Source organism: Neolamprologus brichardi, chromosome 1 (assembly GCF_056152115.1).
Source record: "Neolamprologus brichardi isolate AB-2024 chromosome 1, ASM5615211v1, whole genome shotgun sequence".
In the NCBI taxonomy this organism is placed as follows: domain Eukaryota; kingdom Metazoa; phylum Chordata; class Actinopteri; order Cichliformes; family Cichlidae; genus Neolamprologus; species Neolamprologus brichardi.
In genome coordinates, this window is record NC_142104.1 from 34,603,459 (window position 1) to 34,623,697 (window position 20,239).

General features: G+C 43.3%; 1 protein-coding gene across 1 annotated transcript in view; it reads right to left on the bottom strand.

Moving 5' to 3' along the window:
* The window catches only part of snx19b (sorting nexin 19b), a 49,824-nt gene that overhangs the window by 20,253 nt on the left and 9,332 nt on the right, over nucleotides 1-20,239 (bottom strand). The window contains exons 10-11 of the mRNA XM_087841293.1: nucleotides 19,837-19,984; nucleotides 18,097-18,232 (exon numbers count right to left, since the gene is read on the bottom strand). Coding sequence (XP_087697419.1) covers nucleotides 18,097-18,232; nucleotides 19,837-19,984 — 284 coding nt within the window. The remainder of the gene's footprint in view (nucleotides 1-18,096; nucleotides 18,233-19,836; nucleotides 19,985-20,239) is intronic.

Consider the following 20,239-nt stretch of genomic DNA (forward strand, 5'->3'; position numbering starts at 1 on the left):
ACCGCTGATTAAGAGGACCCGAGGGAAGCTCGGAAAGCTCAGCAGAAGTTATTTGGAGAGGAGAGTGACTGCTGTTGGTTGAAAAGAGGTAAAAAACTTGAGTGGTGTGGAAACATTATGGGTTCAGTCAGACGTGGATCAAGTAGACACAGTGTGTAAACTTTGCTACAGTGTCGTAGCTGCACCACAGAGCAACACTGCAAAGGTCACTAAACATCATTTTTCATTTATCTTTTATATTGCAAACATTTGCACTGTTATCAGTATTTGCACTATTTTATATTATTTTTTAAAGTCATTATTCAACACATTGTTATTGTTAAATAAATATCGTCAAATAATCAAGATCTCAGTGAAAATAATCGTGATTATCATTTTTGCCATAATCGAGCCGCCCTAGGTTGAGGTCAGGACTCTGTGCAAGCCACTCAAGTTCTTCCACACCGAACTCACTGTTTTTATATAATAACATTTGTGAGCAGCTCAAATTCTCTTGCTACCGTACGTATGCAGATGATACAGTTCTATACTCCAGCGCCTTCGCTGGGTGAAGTATGCACAAACTGATTGTGTCAGACTGCTCTTCATCAGTCCTGAATGCTGGCAAAACCAACGTCATGTTGTCTGAAGCTCCGAACAGCGAAACGCTGGAAGGTGATACCATACAGGCTCCTGACTCATACAAATATCCTGGTATTTGATCTCGACTTTAAACATCATACTTGTCACGTTTCTCTGTTGCTTCCTGTAAGCGACTTGTATTTAGCTCGTTTTCGGTGATGCCATCCATCGATCGATATTTACCTTGCTGCCCTAAGTTATATAACACGCTTCATGACTCATCACTGCACATGAAACTGTCCAAAATATCTTGGTATGGTGAAGCACTAAGAGTTCCTTTGAACCAAGTTGCTGAGCCCAACTCCTGAAAACAAACGGCACCATGATCCTCCTCCACCAAACTTCACATTTTCACAGTGCAGTCAGACAAGCCCTGTTCTCCTGGCAAACACCAAACCCAGACTCGTCTCCACACCACACGACAGAGAAGTGTGATTCGTTGGTGCAAAGAACATGTCTCCACACTGCGTGCTTGACTCCACTGCTTTTTGTTTTGCTTTGCACTTGGTGACATAAGACTTGGATGCAGCTGCTCGCCCATGGAAACCCATTCGATGAAGCTCTCTAGGCTCTGGAGCTAATCTGAAACATGACGTTTGGAGGTCTGTAGCGATCGAGTCTGCAGAAAGACTGTGGAAAAAATCCACAGACCCGACGCCGTGACTTTACATGGCAAACTGAGTTGCTGCAGTTTCTAATCACTTCCACTTTGTTCTAACACCACTAACAGCTGGATCTGGAATAATGAGGACATTTCCTTGTTGCACTGCTGCTATCCCAGTACGATGTCAGACTTTACCTTGGATGGCATTTTGTGTTTGGTGATGTTGGCTACAAATCAAAGCTGGCTGTGCATGCTTCACATCTGTTCAGATACACGACCAATATTACAGAACACGCAGCAAACCTGCTGATTTCGCAGTAGCCAGTATGACTTTGTAAACACCTTTATGCTACTATATCCATAAACGCTGTGTATAAATAAAGCTGTAGTATCACTTTTAGTCTCCACTTCTATCTATACCCATGACAGTTGTGAGCGAGGGCTGGCTGCTAACAGATAATTAACAGGTCATCGTCGTGAGTAACCTCTAATTTTACCTCAGCTTCTCAGTTTGCAGAGCCGGTTTAGGCGAGCACCTGGCTCTGACCTCGGAGCGCTGACTGTATTTTTACTACAAAGGAGTTCAGAGTAAAAGAAACAATGAAAACTTGTAAAGTTTTAAAGGCTCTATCGCTGCTGTTGGAGATGCATATCAGGGCAGTTAAGTAAAAGGACATTATGTTGAATGCCTGGGATTAATCGTGATGGTAGAGCTCAGTCACCACATGATTTTCCTGCTTCAACGGGCCTCGAGGGAGCTTCCTGAGGAATATTAAACCCATTTGGACAGGATTCACTTGTGATTGTTTTTGAAACAGCAATTTTAATCCTGCTCTGAATGCACTGTGTGAAATAGACTTTCTTTATATTAATCCCAATGCCAAATATCTGAGCTTATTCAAATATTGTCAGGATGCATGAGTTAAACTTTTGTCTTGTGATATTCTGTAAAAAGAGGTTACAGACATGCTGAGAGCCGCCCAGGTGTATTTTGTGATTTTGTCTGATTTGTGTGAAACAAAAGTGTGATAGATTTGTTTCATGTGTTAAATTTCAGTTGTGAACATCTGTTCGCTCTCATCGTGCTCACAAGCCAGTCCGTTTGTTATCAGTGCGCACCGTCATGTCATTCAACTGCCTTGCGTCTAGGGATGGGTACCGGTTCTGACATAAACGGTAGTAACCAGACAGAAAAGCAGCGCACATTTCGGTGCTTTTTTCTTCCCTGAGTTGTGATACACTTTAGATTCTAGCCAGTCATTTTACGTTTCCGAGGATAGTAGGCGGGTCCAGGTACGTACGTTCTTTTAGAGCAGAGCTACAGATTAAAAATGCCAAAGACGAAGCGGTCAAAGTCTGGCTGTACTTCACAGCAAAAGATGCAAACTCAGCAGCTGCAACAAGTGCTTTAAGCTGATACTGTGATGCTGTCAAAGGAGGTAACACCTCAAAGCACATCTACTGCGGGTGTGGTGCCTGTTATCGGACCCGGAGTTAGCAACATCCCCCAAAAACCCGAAGAGGAGAGTCCTGGCCCCTAGCCCTGCCAGTGTAGCAGAAATGATGAGGATGATGATGCAGCAGCAGCCGTTCTTCTCTGCGTGAGTAGCTTAATGTTGTTTGTGTGTAATTTACGTTGAATAGGCTAACCACGTTATTACATTAATGCATGTAAGGTGAACTAGCAAACACCATCATAGCTACATGCAGCTGTCTTCTTGTTTGATGGCAGATACTCCCTTCACCCTGGACAAAAAGGCTAAAATGACCAAAGAAAAAGTGGAAAACAGCTGAACATGAGAGGTTTTTGGACAAAGTTTGTGTTCTCCATTCTTTAAGCACCGGCACCGTTTCAAAAGTACCGGTTCGGCACCGGTATCGGATAAAACTTAAACGATACCCATCCCTAGTTGCGTCTCTTATCCTGCTGTCTCAAACTGCTTGTTCTCTGTTGGACGTCTTTAACCACATCACAGCTGTGCTGCTACAAATACAGTCAACCTGTCCTGGAAGCACTGATGGCTCCTCGTGTCACAGTTTACTGTCATGACTTTCCATAGCTATACTATACTGCACTTTTTATTACCATGTAGATATTTAACATGTAAACAAAGTGAATCATATTTCATTGAGCCTGAAAAGTGCACGTCTGTCCATTAAAGTATCACTGCTTTTCTCAGTGCACTAATACTCCAACAGTCAGTGATAGACTTTGTATTATGTCAACAGCGTGCTGACGGACCCACAAAAACATTATAAGTTCACTGTTAAAGGTGAAAACTCTGAGCTGCACTGCTTCAAGCAGAAGTAGAAGACACAACCCAGAAACCTGATCGCACACTGTTTTAGTCCTGCTCTCACTCTTCTACCACAGCTTCTGCTCTCATGAGACTCTGCTGCAGTGAAACTCTGTTTACCCTCTGCTCTTTGCTCTGTGACTGCTTTTCTGACCACATCACGACCCTCCTTCTTTACTTAAATGATCTCATCTTTGGGGAAAGGGTTCACATGATGACCTCGTTCCATTTCTGCTCTTGAGGATGTTAACCTGTTTCTATCCACCATACTGATAGGTTTGTAGCATAAACCTATTCGCTGGAACGTTAAGGACAATTCAACTACACAGCAAAAAGCATTAAACACCAAGTAGGCAAAGTTCTTCGTGTCACTCATGCATGAGGGAGAGAACCACGACAAGCGCCGTTCCTTCGCTTGACCCGAGTCGCTCTCGTCTGCTCCCCCATAACACTGCTCTTTTATTGAGGTTACATGAATATGATAGGCTCATTAACATACGACTACATACAAACAAAGAGTACCTTGCCTGTGCGTTGTGTAAGTATGTGTGTGTGTGGTCAGAGTGTGACCCCATAAAGACTTCCCTAAACCTGCTGGTCTGGAAGTCCAGCAGTTCATCTAAACAAAAGGCACTTAGCCTAAAACAGATATAGCCACGTTTATCCTGCCATAAAACAATAAGAGCAGGTACGACCTCTCCCACGCTCCCAGAGTGCTCTCTAATACACACAAAGTTTGCAGACTATTAAGGATCAAACCTCTAACAATCTACAACTAATTATAAAACTCTAAGTATATATAAGTAGATATTTCTAAGCATAAATGACAATCAACAGTACAAAACCTGACACATGCCATTTATGGTTATTGACAGGTTTTAGCTTCGGTTGTTATGGTGAATCCACTAAGCCAAAAAAATGGATCGGACATCAGTTGTAGAAACGATAGTCTTTATATAAGGCTTCAAAAAGGGGAATGTACAACAAATAAACTGCTCGACATCAGAGCAACACATAATGGCTTCCCGAAACTTTCTTTGCTAGCTAAAAAAACCCAGAGTAACTTTCGTCTACCGCAAAGGATTCTGGGAAACACAGTTTTCTAATGAAAATACCTGTTAAATGCTCCCCTTTAGCAGAAATTTAAATCTATAATTAACAGCTCTCACTAAACATGTGACTAACACTTAAATCACTTACAAAATAACCAAAATGCTGTTATCAAACAATAAACTGCAATAAAGTTACAACATCGGTTACCAAACGAAGAGTTTATTTGAAAGGTGACATTTAGTTTCAGAGCACTGTTATATTTAGCGTGAGACAAAAACAGATCCTAGCTTTAGACTGACTCACACTGACGACCTTGTGACGTCCAGAGGTTACGCTGTACTAATCACCGTGGCCTGGCTCATTTCTGCTCGCCGACCTGGTCACACCTCTGGCCCAGAGCAGCCAGCTGTTTCACAGTAACTTTGTTTATAAGAAAACTCGAGCAGCAGCTTTCAGTGTCGTCTTTTATTTCACTGAATGGATTCAGAATTTCTGTGTGATGAACAGAATGTGAACTATGATGTGAAGAACATTGGGCCATGGCTATAAGGCAAAACAATCACAGGATCTGTACGTATCCGTCGAGTCCCACACAGCCACAGCGCACGCAGCCCGTCACACACTACTGCACCGTGTTCCCTGACGTGATGCGTCCGCACACATCCACTCGAGGCTCGTCACATCAACGCCTTCATTTGGGCCGCGGTGCTGACTTCCAGCCTTCGGCCCGGCAGTCTGGCTCAGCTTTTCTCTGAATGCCTGAGTGCGAGCGCACACATGCCAGGCTGCTTTTATTGGGACTGTTGTGGCGCCTTGGTCCCCACGTCTGGTCAAAACAAAGCCATGTAATATTACAGCCTGAGCCAGACTGTCATCACAGAGGCTCACACTTTCACACGTGTGTCACAGCAGCGCACACACCGGCGTGCGTGACACCAAGGACGAAACTGCAGGAGGCCAGTTAAAGGGTGCACACACACGCCAGGGTCCGTGTCCACGTTACAGCAAACTCTGCGTGTACTGTCATCACTGCTGCAGCTGCACGGCACCAGAGATGATACTTTTCCCTTTGGCAGCGTGTTCGACCAGCGAGGGCTAACAAACGCCAAGTAATTCTATACGAGCGACTGTGGTCTGGTAGAAACTTAGACACTACAGCGTTACTGCCACCATGAAAACCACCAGAGTTGTTTTCCAGCTCTGCTGTCAGACACATGTTTTCAGGAACATTAAGAGGAAAGTGCCCGAGCAAAGTTCTCTGCCACGAGGATTAATGTGGCTTCAATTACACAAAACATACTGCACAACCACATTCACATCACTGTGACACACGGCAGGATCTGCTCAGGAGGAATGTGCAATTATGTGCATGTAAGCAGCCTCTTCCACCATCCTTCAAAGTTCCTGCAGATATATACGTAGCTACAGGTTTGTTCAGGAGTGCAGATGATGTAGTAGCCTGTTGTGGTGAAGACAAAGCTGAGCATGAAGGTTTCAGCTGTCAGTTTAGTGGTTGATCTACACTCCCACTCCCACCTGGAGCTGTGGGTACCCACTGAAAGAAGAAGAGTGCTGGATAAGTGCGTCTGTGCTCAGCTTCTCTGTTCGGTCATTATTGAGGAGCCTTGAGATGAAAGAGCGCCTTCACACTTCGAATGTCTGCAGACTTTATTTCATCCAGTTATTAAAAACAGACACATTTAAACAATTTGTTTAAATTAAACAATTAAACAATTTGTTTAAAGGTAGGGATGCAACGATACCAATTTTTTCAAACTGATACGATACCAATACTTGGATCTGAGTACTTGCCGATACAGGGTACAAAAACCGATACTTCTACCACACACACACACACACACACACACACACACACACACACACACACACACAAATACAATGAATTGGAAGACAGATTTTATTATATTCCCTGTCGATAAAAAATAAAATCTTAATAAAAATGACCACAAAAAAATTTCAAGTGAAAAATAAGCACTTCTGTTAAATTATTGCAGAGTCTCCACATTGTAATTTAACAAAATATCACTGAACTATTGGCACTGTCTCGAGCTTTCAGAATAATAAATAAACACTTCTGTTTGGAATAAAATAAATACAAATTAGGTTTGAGAATAAAATAAACTTTTAAATTATTGCAGAGTGTCCATATTGTAAACAAACAAACAAAATAATTATTATTAAATAAATAATAAATAAAATAATAATTGGCCCCCTAGTGGCCAATCTACAAAACTACAACAGAAATGACAAGCCACCCTCTGATTAATGAAATAAGTTGGTATCGGTTCATGGTATCGGTTAACTTTTACGAGTATGAGTACACACACATTTTACAGTATCGGCCCCGATACCCGATACCAGTATCAGTATCAGTATCGGTGCATGCCTATTTAAATGTGATTGGGTGTAAAAACAGCTGTAATTCTTAAACTGCACCTTGAATTAAAGCTGAAAGTGTGCACGTCAATCCCATATTGATAGTTTTATTTACAAGGCACTGTGGTGGCGTATAGAGGCAAACCTACAGACATGAGAGCACTGTACTAAACCAGCAATCAGCGACAATCAGGAGGAAAGCGAGATGCTTTGTAAACCCTGAGGGACAGGACAAAAACACCAGCTGAGCAGGCCGAGCAGTGCTGCACGGCAGGATTTGCTTTAGTAACCATTTAAGGTAAAGACAGAAAAGTAGAACCAGGTCCTGTTTGAACTAAAATAAGCTCGCAGACATGTCATTTCTCAAGTATGTCTCTGGACACAGAAGATCAACTGTGACTTTGGAGCCACATCTCAGGTGAGCGGTGAAAACATGACACCAGGGGAGTGAAGAGGACATGACTTCATCCTGCTCCTGTCCTTATTTAAGACATCTTTATTCTGCAAACATCCTGACAGCATTTAAACATGCACCTCTCGCCCTCCATCTAACTTTATCAAGACTGTGAACAACAAAGACTTATATTGACTTTTATTTCCTGCCAAACAAGCACTCGCTGTCTCTACAAGTTTCTAAACCCAGATAAGGACAAACAGACGAGGAGGACGGCGAGCTCTGACCGACGGCACGCTGAGGCTGTGATGTAGATATCTGATCTGTAATGTCCCAGGGAGACGACTGCATAGCTCAGCAGGAATAGGAGCGTAACACAACACAATATTTGTCAAGAGGAAATAATGTCATGTTGGTGACATGATACAGAGAAAACTTCCAACTTAACCCTTTAAGACCGACCATAGAACCAAGTCTGCCAGAGCTTATATTATATGTTTACATGCTGTGGAGCCATTTTTGGGAGCATTTCAAGTTGCTATACATCAATACAACCATTATAGCCTAAAATTTAATAATATGTCTGCATTAAGTGCATAGTAATTACATAAATTGCAAAAAAGTGCAATAAACTACAAAAAATTGAAAATCGTTTTTGTTTTTTTAACATATATTTCTAGTTAGAGAAATTTAAGAGGCTTATCCCTCAAAACTGTAAATACAAAAAAGTTGCACAAAATAGTTTCCCACCACAGGAAATTTATTTTGAGTGTCTTCATAGTTTTATTTTTTAAACACACCAATTTTTATACACTGCAGGAAAAACGAAAATAAATATTATAATGCAAATTTGCAAAAAAGCAGCATATGCATCAAAATAAACTATTTCCAGCAGTGCAATATGAGTCCTAAGCATCCCAGAAACGACACAGAAAGTCATAAAGTCAAACATAACTTTTAAAAACACCAGTATAGGCTCATGAGGCCCTGATGGTAAAAAAAATACATTTCCGTGAAAATGACGTCACTTCTGGTTTCGGGCAGGTCATGGAGGACATGCGATAGTTCGCGCTGACGTCTTATCCAACGTAGGAAGTGTTATGAACAGCTGATCGGATCGGCAAAGCGTGTTTCTGGAATATTATGTTTTTGTTGCTGCAAGTGCTTTTTATGCAGTTTTTGCAAAGTTACAGTGGGGCAAAAAAGTATTTAGTCAGCCACCGATTGTGCAAGTTCCCCCACTTAAAATGATGACAGAGGTCAGTAATTTGCACCAGAGGTACACTTCAACTGTGAGAGACAGAATGTGAAAAAAAAATCCATGAATTCACATGGTAGGATTTGTAAAGAATTTATTCGTAAATCAGGGTGGAAAATAAGTATCTGGTCACCTCAAACAAGGAAAATCCCTGGCTCTCACAGACCTGTAACGTCTTCTGTAAGAAGCTTTTCTGTCCCCCACTCGTTACCTGTATGAATGGCACCTGTTTGACCTCATCATCTGTATAAAAGACACCTGTCCACAGCCTCAACCAGTCAGACTCCAAACTCCGCCATGGCCAAGACCAAAGAGCTTTCGAAGGACACCAGGAAAAGAATTGTAGACCTGCACCAGACTGGGAAGAGTGAATCTACAATAGGCAAGCAGCTTGGTGTGAAAAAATCAACTGTGGGAGCAATCATCAGAAAATGGAAGACATACAAGACCACTGATAATCTCCCTCGATCTGGGGCTCCACGCAAGATCTCATCCCGTGGGGTCAAAATGATCATGAGAACGGTGAGCAAAGATCCCAGAACCACACGGGGGGACCTGGTGAATGACCTGCAGAGAGCTGGGACCAAAGTAACAAAGGTCACCATCAGTAACACACTACAACGGCAGGGAATCAAATCCCGCAGTGCCAGACGTGTTCCGCTGCTGAAGCCAGTGCATGTCCAGGCCCGTCTGAAGTTTGCCAGAGAGCACATGGATGATACAGCAGAGGATTGGGAGAATGTCATGTGGTCAGATGAAACCAAAGTAGAACTTTTTGGTATAAACTCAACTCGTCGTGTTTGGAGGAAGAAGAATACTGAGTTGCATCCCAAGAACACCATACCTACTGTGAAGCATGGGGGTGGAAACATCATGCTGTGGGGCTGTTTTTCTGCCAAGGGGACAGGACGACTGATCCGTGTTAAGGACAGAATGAATGGGGCCAAGTATCGTGAGATTTTGAGCCAAAACCTCCTTCCATCAGTGAGAACTTTGAAGATGAAACGAGGCTGGGTCTTCCAACATGACAATGATCCAAAACACACCGCCCGGGCAACAAAGGAGTGGCTCCGTAAGAAGCATTTGAAAGTCCTGGAGTGGCCTAGCCAGTCTCCAGACCTCAACCCCATAGAAAATCTGTGGCGGGAGTTGAAAGTCCGTGTTGCTCGGCGACAGCCCCAAAACATCACTGCTCTTGAGAAGATCTGCATGGAGGAATGGGCCAAAATACCAGCTACTGTGTGTGCAAACCTGGTAAAGACCTATAGTAAACGTTTGACCTCTGTTATTGCCAACAAAGGTTATGTTACAAAGTATTGAGTTGTATTTTTGTTATTGACCAAATACTTATTTTCCACCCTGATTTACGAATAAATTCTTTACAAATCCTACCATGTGAATTCATGGATTTTTTTTTCACATTCTGTCTCTCACAGTTGAAGTGTACCTCTGGTGCAAATTACTGACCTCTGTCATCATTTTAAGTGGGGGAACTTGCACAATCGGTGGCTGACTAAATACTTTTTTGCCCCACTGTATATGTGGAAGGAAACTGTGACCGAGGACAAGCTGATGGCATAAGATGTAAGTACAATTCCTCTGGTTTCATATGCAAAAAAATTATTGCGCTAGCTTACGTGGTTGCAGAGCTACCGGGATTTAAAAAGTAGTTATGCAAAACGGAGCGTGCCCGCTCCGACCGGCTTTAAAGGGTTAAACAGTTTGAGCTAAAAACAACAGCTGATCTGATTTATCCTGTAACGGCCTGTTCATGGATGCCACACCAGAAGCTGACACAGCCTGAAACCCCGCTCCCTCACCTATACCAATATTCTGTCATGCGTGGCCCACCCCTCTGCCCACCTGCACTTTTTACCCTGAGAGTGAACTCATCTTCTGTTCACGTCACACCTGCCCCGGGAACAGCGGACGACTCTGTGGAAACAACCAGCTGCGTCAAAGAGGCCAATCAGTGATTTAAACCCGCAGCACTGTCAGACACAAGCATCTGGTCTTCATGCAGTAATAAGGCATGATGTCGTCTGTTATGATAAAATATGAACTCTGACACAGGCGCGGCGGCCAAAGTCCGAAAGAATAAATGCTATCAATAACAACGTAGAGTCACAAGTGGAAGAGTGAAAATATCCTCGTCTCCAACACCTGACTCACGACTATTCTCTTACACTCATAATAACCTGGTCTAAATCTGTGCTAATACTTATTTTCACATGTAATAAGTTTAGATTAGAGCATCTGAACTATCCAGCTTGCACAGTCTTTTTTTGCTCAGTGGCGACACTGCAGCAGATTAATGATGATGCGGGTAAACTGCATTTGGATGTAGCAGCACGGAGCTCCAACGATAAGTGTTGTGTTTATGTGGAGCGACACACACGTCTGCTTTTCCAGCTGCAGCAAAAATAAAAAAAGTTGCATTTTAAAATTAATAACTTTATAAAGCGCTTTCAAACAAACAAAGTGCTGTACAACTATTTGAAACTAAAAAGATAAAAATAATAATAATAAAAGCGATACAGGTAAAAGACACAATACAAGTTAAAAACAGTAAAAATTTAAAAGCCACAGAATTAAGACCTGTAAGATAAGGTGAACAAATGTGCCTTCAGCTTAGTTTTAAAAACCTCCACAGAGCAGCCTGCCGAACATCTTGAGGGAGGTTGTTCCACAGAAACGGGCACGAAAAGAAAAAGCTCTCCAACTGTCTTTTTTCTCTAAACCCAAATGATTTGTTTTATGTGCCTCTGGAAGCCAAACATTCAAAGATGCATCCATGATGCTAAACAAGTGAAAAATAAGGTGTTATGTAAACCAGCAGTACCCAACCCCCGGGCCTCGGACCGGTACCGGGCCGCGAGAGTTGAGGCTCAGGTGTGAAATGTATAGTTTTCAGGGTTTTTATCGGTTTTCAGCATTATTTTGTTATCGTTTTTATCGTTAACTCTGTTTTCCTGGGTCTTTTCACATGTGTTATGAATAAATCTTCTTTTTTTCGGTACCGGTACTAGTTTTATTTTGTTGTATTTATCCACGACACCTTAAAGGCCGGTCCGTGAAAATATTGTCGGGCATAAACCGGTCCGTGGCACAAAAAAGGTTGGAGACCTCTGATGTAAATCATTCATTAATCAAAATCAGTCGTGCATTTTTAACCTTTGAAACATCTGCAAGACAAGAACGTCACATCTGCCTTTATTCCTCTGATGCTTTCTGCTCGTCTTCCTACTTAAGCTGCCACACATAGATTCATCCACACAAGCACCTTTCCTCACACACGGCTCAATATATCAAAACTTGGCACTAAGCAAACATGAGCGTATGGACGCCCTCGAGTGTGGGCCCACACCAGGCTCTCTTCCTGTGCCACAAACAGGTCCTTCAACATCTGAGGGTGTTCCTCGTGGCTCTGAAGCACTCGGCCTGCTCAGAGCAGCCACACAGAGGATTACATCAAACAGACAGAAAAGCAGGATTTTCTTAGCATCAGTTCTGACAGCAAATTTACGCTTCTGTCCCAATGCCACAGTGAGATCACGGGCTAAATACTGCAGCAGTCAGCGAGGCCAAACAACTCGTTCACCACGAGTGAAACCCAAGCAGAGCGCTGGACGTCAGAGTGGGATCTCTGGGTATTAATTAACAGCAGAATAACCAGAGCGAGCAAACGAAAAAGAGCGTTCGCCGTGACAACCGCTGACAGGGCTCCCTTTCATCCTCACCTCCATCATCGAGCTGTCAGCGAGGTCTGGTGGTAATGTTTGACTTGTTTATGGAAGCATTAATGAGCCGTTTTAGGGAGTAAAAATAAAGAATCGTGTTGTATGACAGGTGCAACAGGAGGCAGAGGTGAGATGCCACGTGCAGTTTGGTGAAGCCAAACGTGTAGTGAGCATATAAGGACGTCCTTCAGACCAATGACAAAGGTCCTGAGAATCCTGGGCGTGTCCAGGAACAAGTACGAGGGTGCAGTGTGCAGACTAGAGTCACCTACACAAGAGCTAAAACTTAGTCCAACGGCTTTCCGAGAAAATCTCAGGCCCTTGTTGCATCAGTTTTCCTATCACACGTGCAGGACTGTCATACTTCCTCCTACTGCAACCTTACATGCTTGTACACATTCCTAAGCTCCAGTATGTCCTCTTCACAGTTTTCTTCCACCTCAGGATGGTCAACTTTCAACCGACATTTTATCTTGACAGCCACATTTAACCGAACATGGACTACAGACGCCTGCAGACATCTGCACTCGCTGCTATATCACCAGCACATGTAGACACTAACAACAAGCTGGCTGCAGCTGAGTTTTCCACCCAGACTGCCGTCTAACAGAAGGAGACGATATTCATTTTAAACCGTCCCACTTTCCAGTCCATAAAATCAGACATCTCCCAAACCAGAGTCTCGCCTTGGACCCCATTTATAGGAGAGACGGCTTTTCCAGCCAGACATGTCACACACAGACCCAGATTTGGCCCGCTGGATCCTGGCTTCATCTCACTCACTCTATCAACTCGTCTTTTCAAGCCTGGCTGACCTGTGACGAGGTGTCTGCTGCCTCCCACTAAACAGCTATAAACATATATAAAAGCTCAGCAAGCTCCAGGTGTTTCTGCACCTGCACAGACGTCCATGGCAGCTCGGAGCCCTGCATGGTCTTACTGCACATTCATATGAACACGGCAGTAGATGTAACAGCTGAATATTTCTGTCCCAGTCTCTGAACATCATTTTTAAACGTTGGTCAACAGTGAATAACTGAAAGACTGAGACAGAATCCCAAGCATGAGCTGGACAGGCGATGTAGTGATTGCAACTATAATTATGTGTACAATGAACCCAACGGTCTCCTGTTCTCTCTCTGCTCTTTGTTACTCTCTAACCGATTCACTCTCCCAGTGAGCGCAGCAGAGCGGCGATGCTGTTCACGGCAGAGTAACACACGGTCACTGCAATGAGCAGACGTGCAACACGATCACATGCTGTAAGTTTCAAACCCCTGCTCCTTCAGCCTGCATGCTAATGTGCACTTGAGCAAAGGACTCAAACAAGCCCCTGTGCAGCACTGAGTGTGATCTTAAAGCCACATTAAGGACAGAACAGGTGTGCGCATGTATGTTGAACGTGGCCTGTAGTAAAAAGCATTAAGTGCTCATAGTAGACTAGCGTAATGTAGTTATACATCATTTAACCCTAATTATTTTAGCACTGCAGACTGGTGCAGAAAAATGTGTCCCGCTGTTAATAACAGAAAAGACTTTTTACAAGTTTTACTTTGAAAATCCTTCTGGACTGTTTGAAACTCTTCCTGCTGGTGAAGACGTGAAAAATAAGCTGTTTCAGTTTTTGGTTTCACTCTAATTTATTATTCAGATCATAGCTCGTTAACCCTACACTAGCATCACACTGGCTAAATATAATACTGACAGATCGGTCCATCTCTAAGTTTTAAAATGCAATGTTAACGTAGAGTTCAACACAAACCAACGAGTGTGATGGTGGAGGAGGGCAGCAGAATATAAATATCATCCTCTCATAGACGTGGATGCTTGTGTGAAGGTTTTTCAGCCCCGAGTGAAGCAGCAGAAAAACGAGCGACACGTCTGCCTCTCACAGACAATGAGCTGCTATAAACAAAGGCTACAAAGGTCCTGAGGTGCTGAGGCCGGCTTCTGCTAACTAGGGCTGCCACAAACGATTATTTTGATAGTCGACTAGTCACCGATTATTTTTGCGATTAGTCGACTAATCAGATCATCATCCATTGGACGTAAAACATACAGCTTATTGCACCAGCACCATCTGCTCTTATATAACTATCATTAGCTTACAGCTTTAAGTGTTTAAGGTATGTGCTAACTAAAAATAAAGACAAGATGATAATTTATTAAATTTTAATAAAATTTGCAGATTGTTTCGGTGAAGTTTAATAAACTCCTTGCTATCTAAAATATAACAGGACACCGGAGTAAATTCTCGAGCATCTCACACTTCTGATAATCAGCTGTCTGCTTGATGTTTATTCAGCTGTGTAAAAACTATAACTTTAATCTCAGCCAAACCGATTTACTCAGGAACAAATAAAATACTGAAAAAAGCCAAACAATAACATTTTTAAGTTATCTAAGTGACTTATATATCATGTTTAACCTGAGTAGCGAAAGACGGCGGTGGGTTTGAAAACGATTTGCTGAGAGTCCGGTGTTCTCACGGCGCTAGTTAGCCTAGCCCCCGGCTAGCTATCGAGCTAGTGGCTAACAGACGTCTCCGAAAACGTCGGAGCGCTTTTCAAAATATGTGGTGTCTTGATAAACTGAGCAGATATTTGAGGTTTACACAGCTACATTCTCGCCTGAAAATATGTTAAACGTTTATTTTGTGACCCAGAAAGAATAATAAGAGTAATATTAAAACTAACTAGCTGCCGCCATTGTTGGAAACTGAGCTGGGCCGCGCTATGAATTCTGGGACAGAGCTTCTTCTTCTTCGGGGTTTAACGGCAGCTGGCATCCTTGTACATGCAGTGCTGCCATCTTCTGTTTCAGTCCGTTATTACACTCTTAAATCCTACTACTTATTCCTGCGTCTTTTGTGATCTTACAAAGCTTCAAACGACGTGTCGACTATTAAATCAGTCGTCGACGATTTTCCCTTTCAGCAGCAGGACTTTCACAGAAAGCTTCTATATAATTGTGCGCAGCTCTTCCAGGAATCATTATTTAATCTTGTGTTATGGTTTATAAGCCTGTTCATTTGTTTCAACGGCTGAAACTGCACAAGACGAGAGTTTCACATGTAGCGGTTCTACCGACAGCATCTCACCTGATCTACACAGACAAACCTCTGTGATGAGAGGACAGAGCTGTCGGGGCGATGCTGACAGGCTGCTGCCTAATATAGACGAGGCCAAACAAAAGCACAAGGCCTTACATACTTGAAGGGCAGACCCTCTTAAAATAGAGGACTCGGTATCAATATGAAGCTAGATATTCTGGTGCTAACACCCCGGGGAACGTGAGGTCACAGGACTGATGGCACAGACGCTACAACCCAAGAACACCGCCTCCCGTTTACTGGCAGTGGAGCTATACCCATCTGTGACAAATGTTTGGGGGGTTGGCGTCTGCATTCTCTTCAGAGGCCGGGCAGTGCAGACATGTCCACACAGACTCACAGAATACATGAAAACACCGGGATTCAAAAAAGTGGGGCACTTTTCTTGAATTAGACTTTTATTTACTCATTTTTCACATGGATCGTCCTGAACCCTCTTCTGTAACGACTGCACAAACCCAGACTGCCTTCCAGCTCATAAACAGCCCTCTCTGTGGAATTTCCACGAGGAAACGTGTGTCTTCGTGTCCTGACCTGGCTCCGTGCGGAGACTTTACGGCACACAGACACTTTGCAGCTGAAAGCCTTGTAATAAGCACCTCAGGTTGCAGCAGCATCAGCCAGATTCACTTGGAAAGTCACTCTGGGCTGTTTCTAAACGTTACTGTGAGTGAGAAATGAGCTCAGTGATGCTTCGGCACCAATGAAGTGTTGTAGCTGCACTAAGTAGCTCCCAGGTGCCAAAAGCACAACATGTGCAGCATCTCAGTGAGGTTTCGTCTCTGGAATGTTACACGAATAAACATCATTGTAATTAAGAAGATGAAGACATTCTGGTGTGCTGCCCAGGTCTGGTTTGGAGTGAGCTGGTTCCCTGAGAGGGGCTTTGGGGCTTGATTACATGCATAAGATGGACGAGGGGGCCAGAGACAGATCGGTGCAGTGATGACAACCGTACTCAACGTGTACCAGACTGTAGGGTGGAGTCGTTCCAGAGCTCGCGTACAGTCATCAGCAAACCAAAGGGAAACTACAGCAGACCTGCAAGGATGTGGATCCACGAGAAAGTGCTAGAACATCTGAGCTGTGACATTTAACCCACTACCAATGAAAAAAAGAAAGACGGATTTAAAATGTAAAATAAAATAAATGCATATTATTGTTCACAGCACAGTAATGTACTTCAGGTGTTCCTTCTTCCAACATTTTGACTGTTTTTACGCCCCTATTTTAATCATTAACACAATGGGTGGCTTATATTTGTATACATTTAATATGTAGCTAACGCTGCTGTGTGATTTAGCTCATCCTGTAATGGACTGTGACCTCTCCATTTGTCTCCCATCTCCTGCTGAATGACAGCTCAGACTCCAAACCTCCAAACGATGAAACATGCAAGCGTTTAAAACCATGGTTTGCTGTGAGACGACAGCGCTGAGTCACTGCGCTGCTGCCTCGTTATACTCTGTTAACATGAAAGTGGCTGTTTTGTTAAGTTACCTAAAGCCCCATCAGTAATGCAGACGCCATCCAGGATGAGGCTGAATGTGCAAGCGTCAACAACATGTCATTAAAATGTTGTCGTTGCCGCTTGTAAACCGATTCTATCACAGTGTTAACAAAGACTAACATCTCAGTGTACTCAGTCACTGCCGTGTACTGTCTGTGTGTGCTGCAGCTTCTCAGTAACTCCTCTGAAACGTATTAAATTTGGTATAATAAAAACTGAGTCGTGTAGGTAGGAACAGCCTGCAGCGCAGGGGTGGACAGCACAACTTTGCCAACCATTAACATGCTTTTATTCCTTTTATGCTAGAAAGAGAGAGCAGATTTCTCCTGTTTTGGCTTCCTGTTAAATCCAGAATTCAAAATCCTGCTCCTCACATACAAGGCCTTAAATAATCAGGCCCCATCTTATCTTAATGACCTTGTAGTACCATATCACCCTATTAGAGCACTTCGCTCTCGCTCTGCAGGCCTACTTGTTGTTCCTAGAGTATTTAAAAGTAGAATGGGAGGCAGAGCCTTCAGTTTTCAGGCCCCTCTTCTGTGGAACCAGCTTCCAGTTTGGATTCGGGAGACAGACACTATCTCTACTTTTAAGATTAGGCTTCAAACTTTCCTTTTTGCTAAAGCATATAGTTAGGGCTGGACCAGGTGACCCTGAATCCTCCCTTAGTTATGCTGCAATAGATGTAGGCTGCCGGGGGATTCCCATGATGCATTGAGTTTTTCCTTTCCAGTCACCTTTCTCACTCACTATGTGTTCACAGACCTCTCTGCATTGAATCATATCTGTTATTAATCTCTGTCTCTCTTCCACAGCATGTCTTTTATCCTGTCTTCCTTCTCTCACCCCAACCAATCACAGCAGATGGCCCCGCCCCTCCCTGATCCTGGTTCTGCTGGAGGTTTCTTCCTGTTAAAAGGGAGTTTTTCCTTCCCACTGTCGCCAAAGTGCTGCTCATAGGGGGTCATATGATTGTTGGGCTTTTCTCTGTATCTATGAAGCGCCTTGAGGCGACTTTTGTTGTGATTTGGAGCTATATAAATAAATTGAATTGAATGTAAATCCTCATCCTTGCATGTTGACTCTCACCACTGTTAAATAACTGCTCACCTGTTAATAAGGGTCCCAAACACAAGTCTGATGGTCTTCTGAATGTTCTCCATGCACAGCCAGCTCCACTGCTCCTTCATCAGTAAACACAGGATGTTCAGAGCCACCTCAGCCAGCGCCATCTCAGGTCCGAAGCCTTTGAAAAAGGAACAAAGACATAAATGCATAAATACGTCCAACCACATTCTTACTGTGGTACGGCTAAAGATCACGTCTACTATATAGTGTTAACTGAGCACGGCATGGAAAGACATACGTGTATAAACATAATACTGTTTCAGTGACACATTCGACATACAGACCTGTGCAAAAGTTTTGAGCCAGATTGTCATTTAAAGCAATAAAAGTACCGTCAGACTGATGCAGCTGGTAATGCCACCTGGAAAGTCAGCCAGTCCATGTCATGGACTGCCCCCCCCCAAGCTCATTAGAATTATACAGAGTCTATTTTTCCTTATATACTGTATTTCCTTTAATGTTTGCTTCACTAAATCGCTGCACCCAGCTAAATACAAAGAAACGAGGGCTGGCCCGATACTTTTGTATAACTGATGCAGTGTCGATGTGAAGAGCATACCAATGCTCCTTCTCATGCGTTTATCAATAGTGCCCTCATGTGGCTGGACTCAAACGCGACCATGCCTCAGAAACAGGTTTCTCACTCAGCTTTGCCTCTAAATAATTTGTGAATCAAATGTTAAGTATCAGAGTAAAATCTGATTCAGACACAACAGAAGCTGACCTGAAGGTCAAACACGTGCCTCAGTCTATATACTGGTAATGAAAACTACTGGGCTCCATACCAGCTGCTGTAACTAACAACATGTTGGTAATACTGACAGAAAAGTCACGTCAACTACAACAACATTTACTGACTGTCACATCTATGGATCAGGAAGTCCAGAGTGAAGAAGGCCAGCTGCAGTAATGGTAGTAACCAGTAACCAGCACATGACAGCCTCCATCACTGGCAGCAGAAGACGTGAGGTGGAGTGACAACAGGTGGGTTGCATGGAGAGGATAAAGCATGCACAGATAAGATTTGTCAAGTGTTTGTGTAGAACAGTATAAACTGAGCCATGAGCTGATGTAGGCCAACACCTTCCACCTCGTGTCCAATGTTTGGTCCAAACGGTCAGCTCTGTGGCGTTCAAGGAGACGAGGTCTTTGAAGACGCGTTTTGTTTTTGCAGCCCTTCAGTCTCAGACGCCGTCTGATGGTTATGGGGCTGCAGTCAGCACCAGTAACGACCTTGCTGGTGCTGGTGACATTTTTGGGGTCTCCCAATTAAATGTTTTGTTCCATAACCCTCAGGATCATTTAAGAAATTCAAAATGACTGTCTTACTGCGTCCCTCCTCAGCAGCTGTGAGACACCCTGCTTATGCAGCTCAACAACCCGACCACGTTCACAAAGGGAACGTTGTTTTCAAGATTCAAGATCCAACTCTGGCTTCTAACTTTCCCATTTAAGTTGATCCATCTTCTGCAGTGACATCAGCCAAAGGCAACATGATGATTTCTCCAGTAATTTAGACAAAAAAACCATCAAAACCATCAGATTTCAGAACTGCTGGATCTGTGCTGCTGTGTCAGCTGTTGGGTGTGACTGAGGGTGATCATGGCCAGTTTTATTTTATTCAATAGTCTTACTGGGTATTTACTTTACTGGTTTAAATTCACACGCAGCACTGAAACATTCATAAACCAATGTGAAGCCAATATTAGCCCGTGTCCTTACCGCGTCCCCGACTCTTCCTGTGATCCAGATGGCCTCCAAATTCTCTTACTCCTGCACAGGTCCCTCTCTCTGTCTCATCCTTCATGCTCTGTTTCTCCTGTTCATTGATAAAGGCTTGCAGATATCCCAGAGACATCCCATTAAACATCTGGAATCACAGAACAGAGTTTTTAGTTATTTAAACTTTAATCAGCTTGGTACGGTCCTCTATGATACAGTTAAAAAGAAAAGGTTTGCACTTAATAACATTCAGTGAAAGTAAAGCAGCTGGATCCCATTTTCCCTCAGAACCGTCTCAGCAGTTTGACAGAAACTCTGCTCAGAGATTGGTCCATGCTGACATGATGGTCACATAGTGGTTGCAGCTATTCAATTCAATGTTATTTACACAGCGCCAAATCAC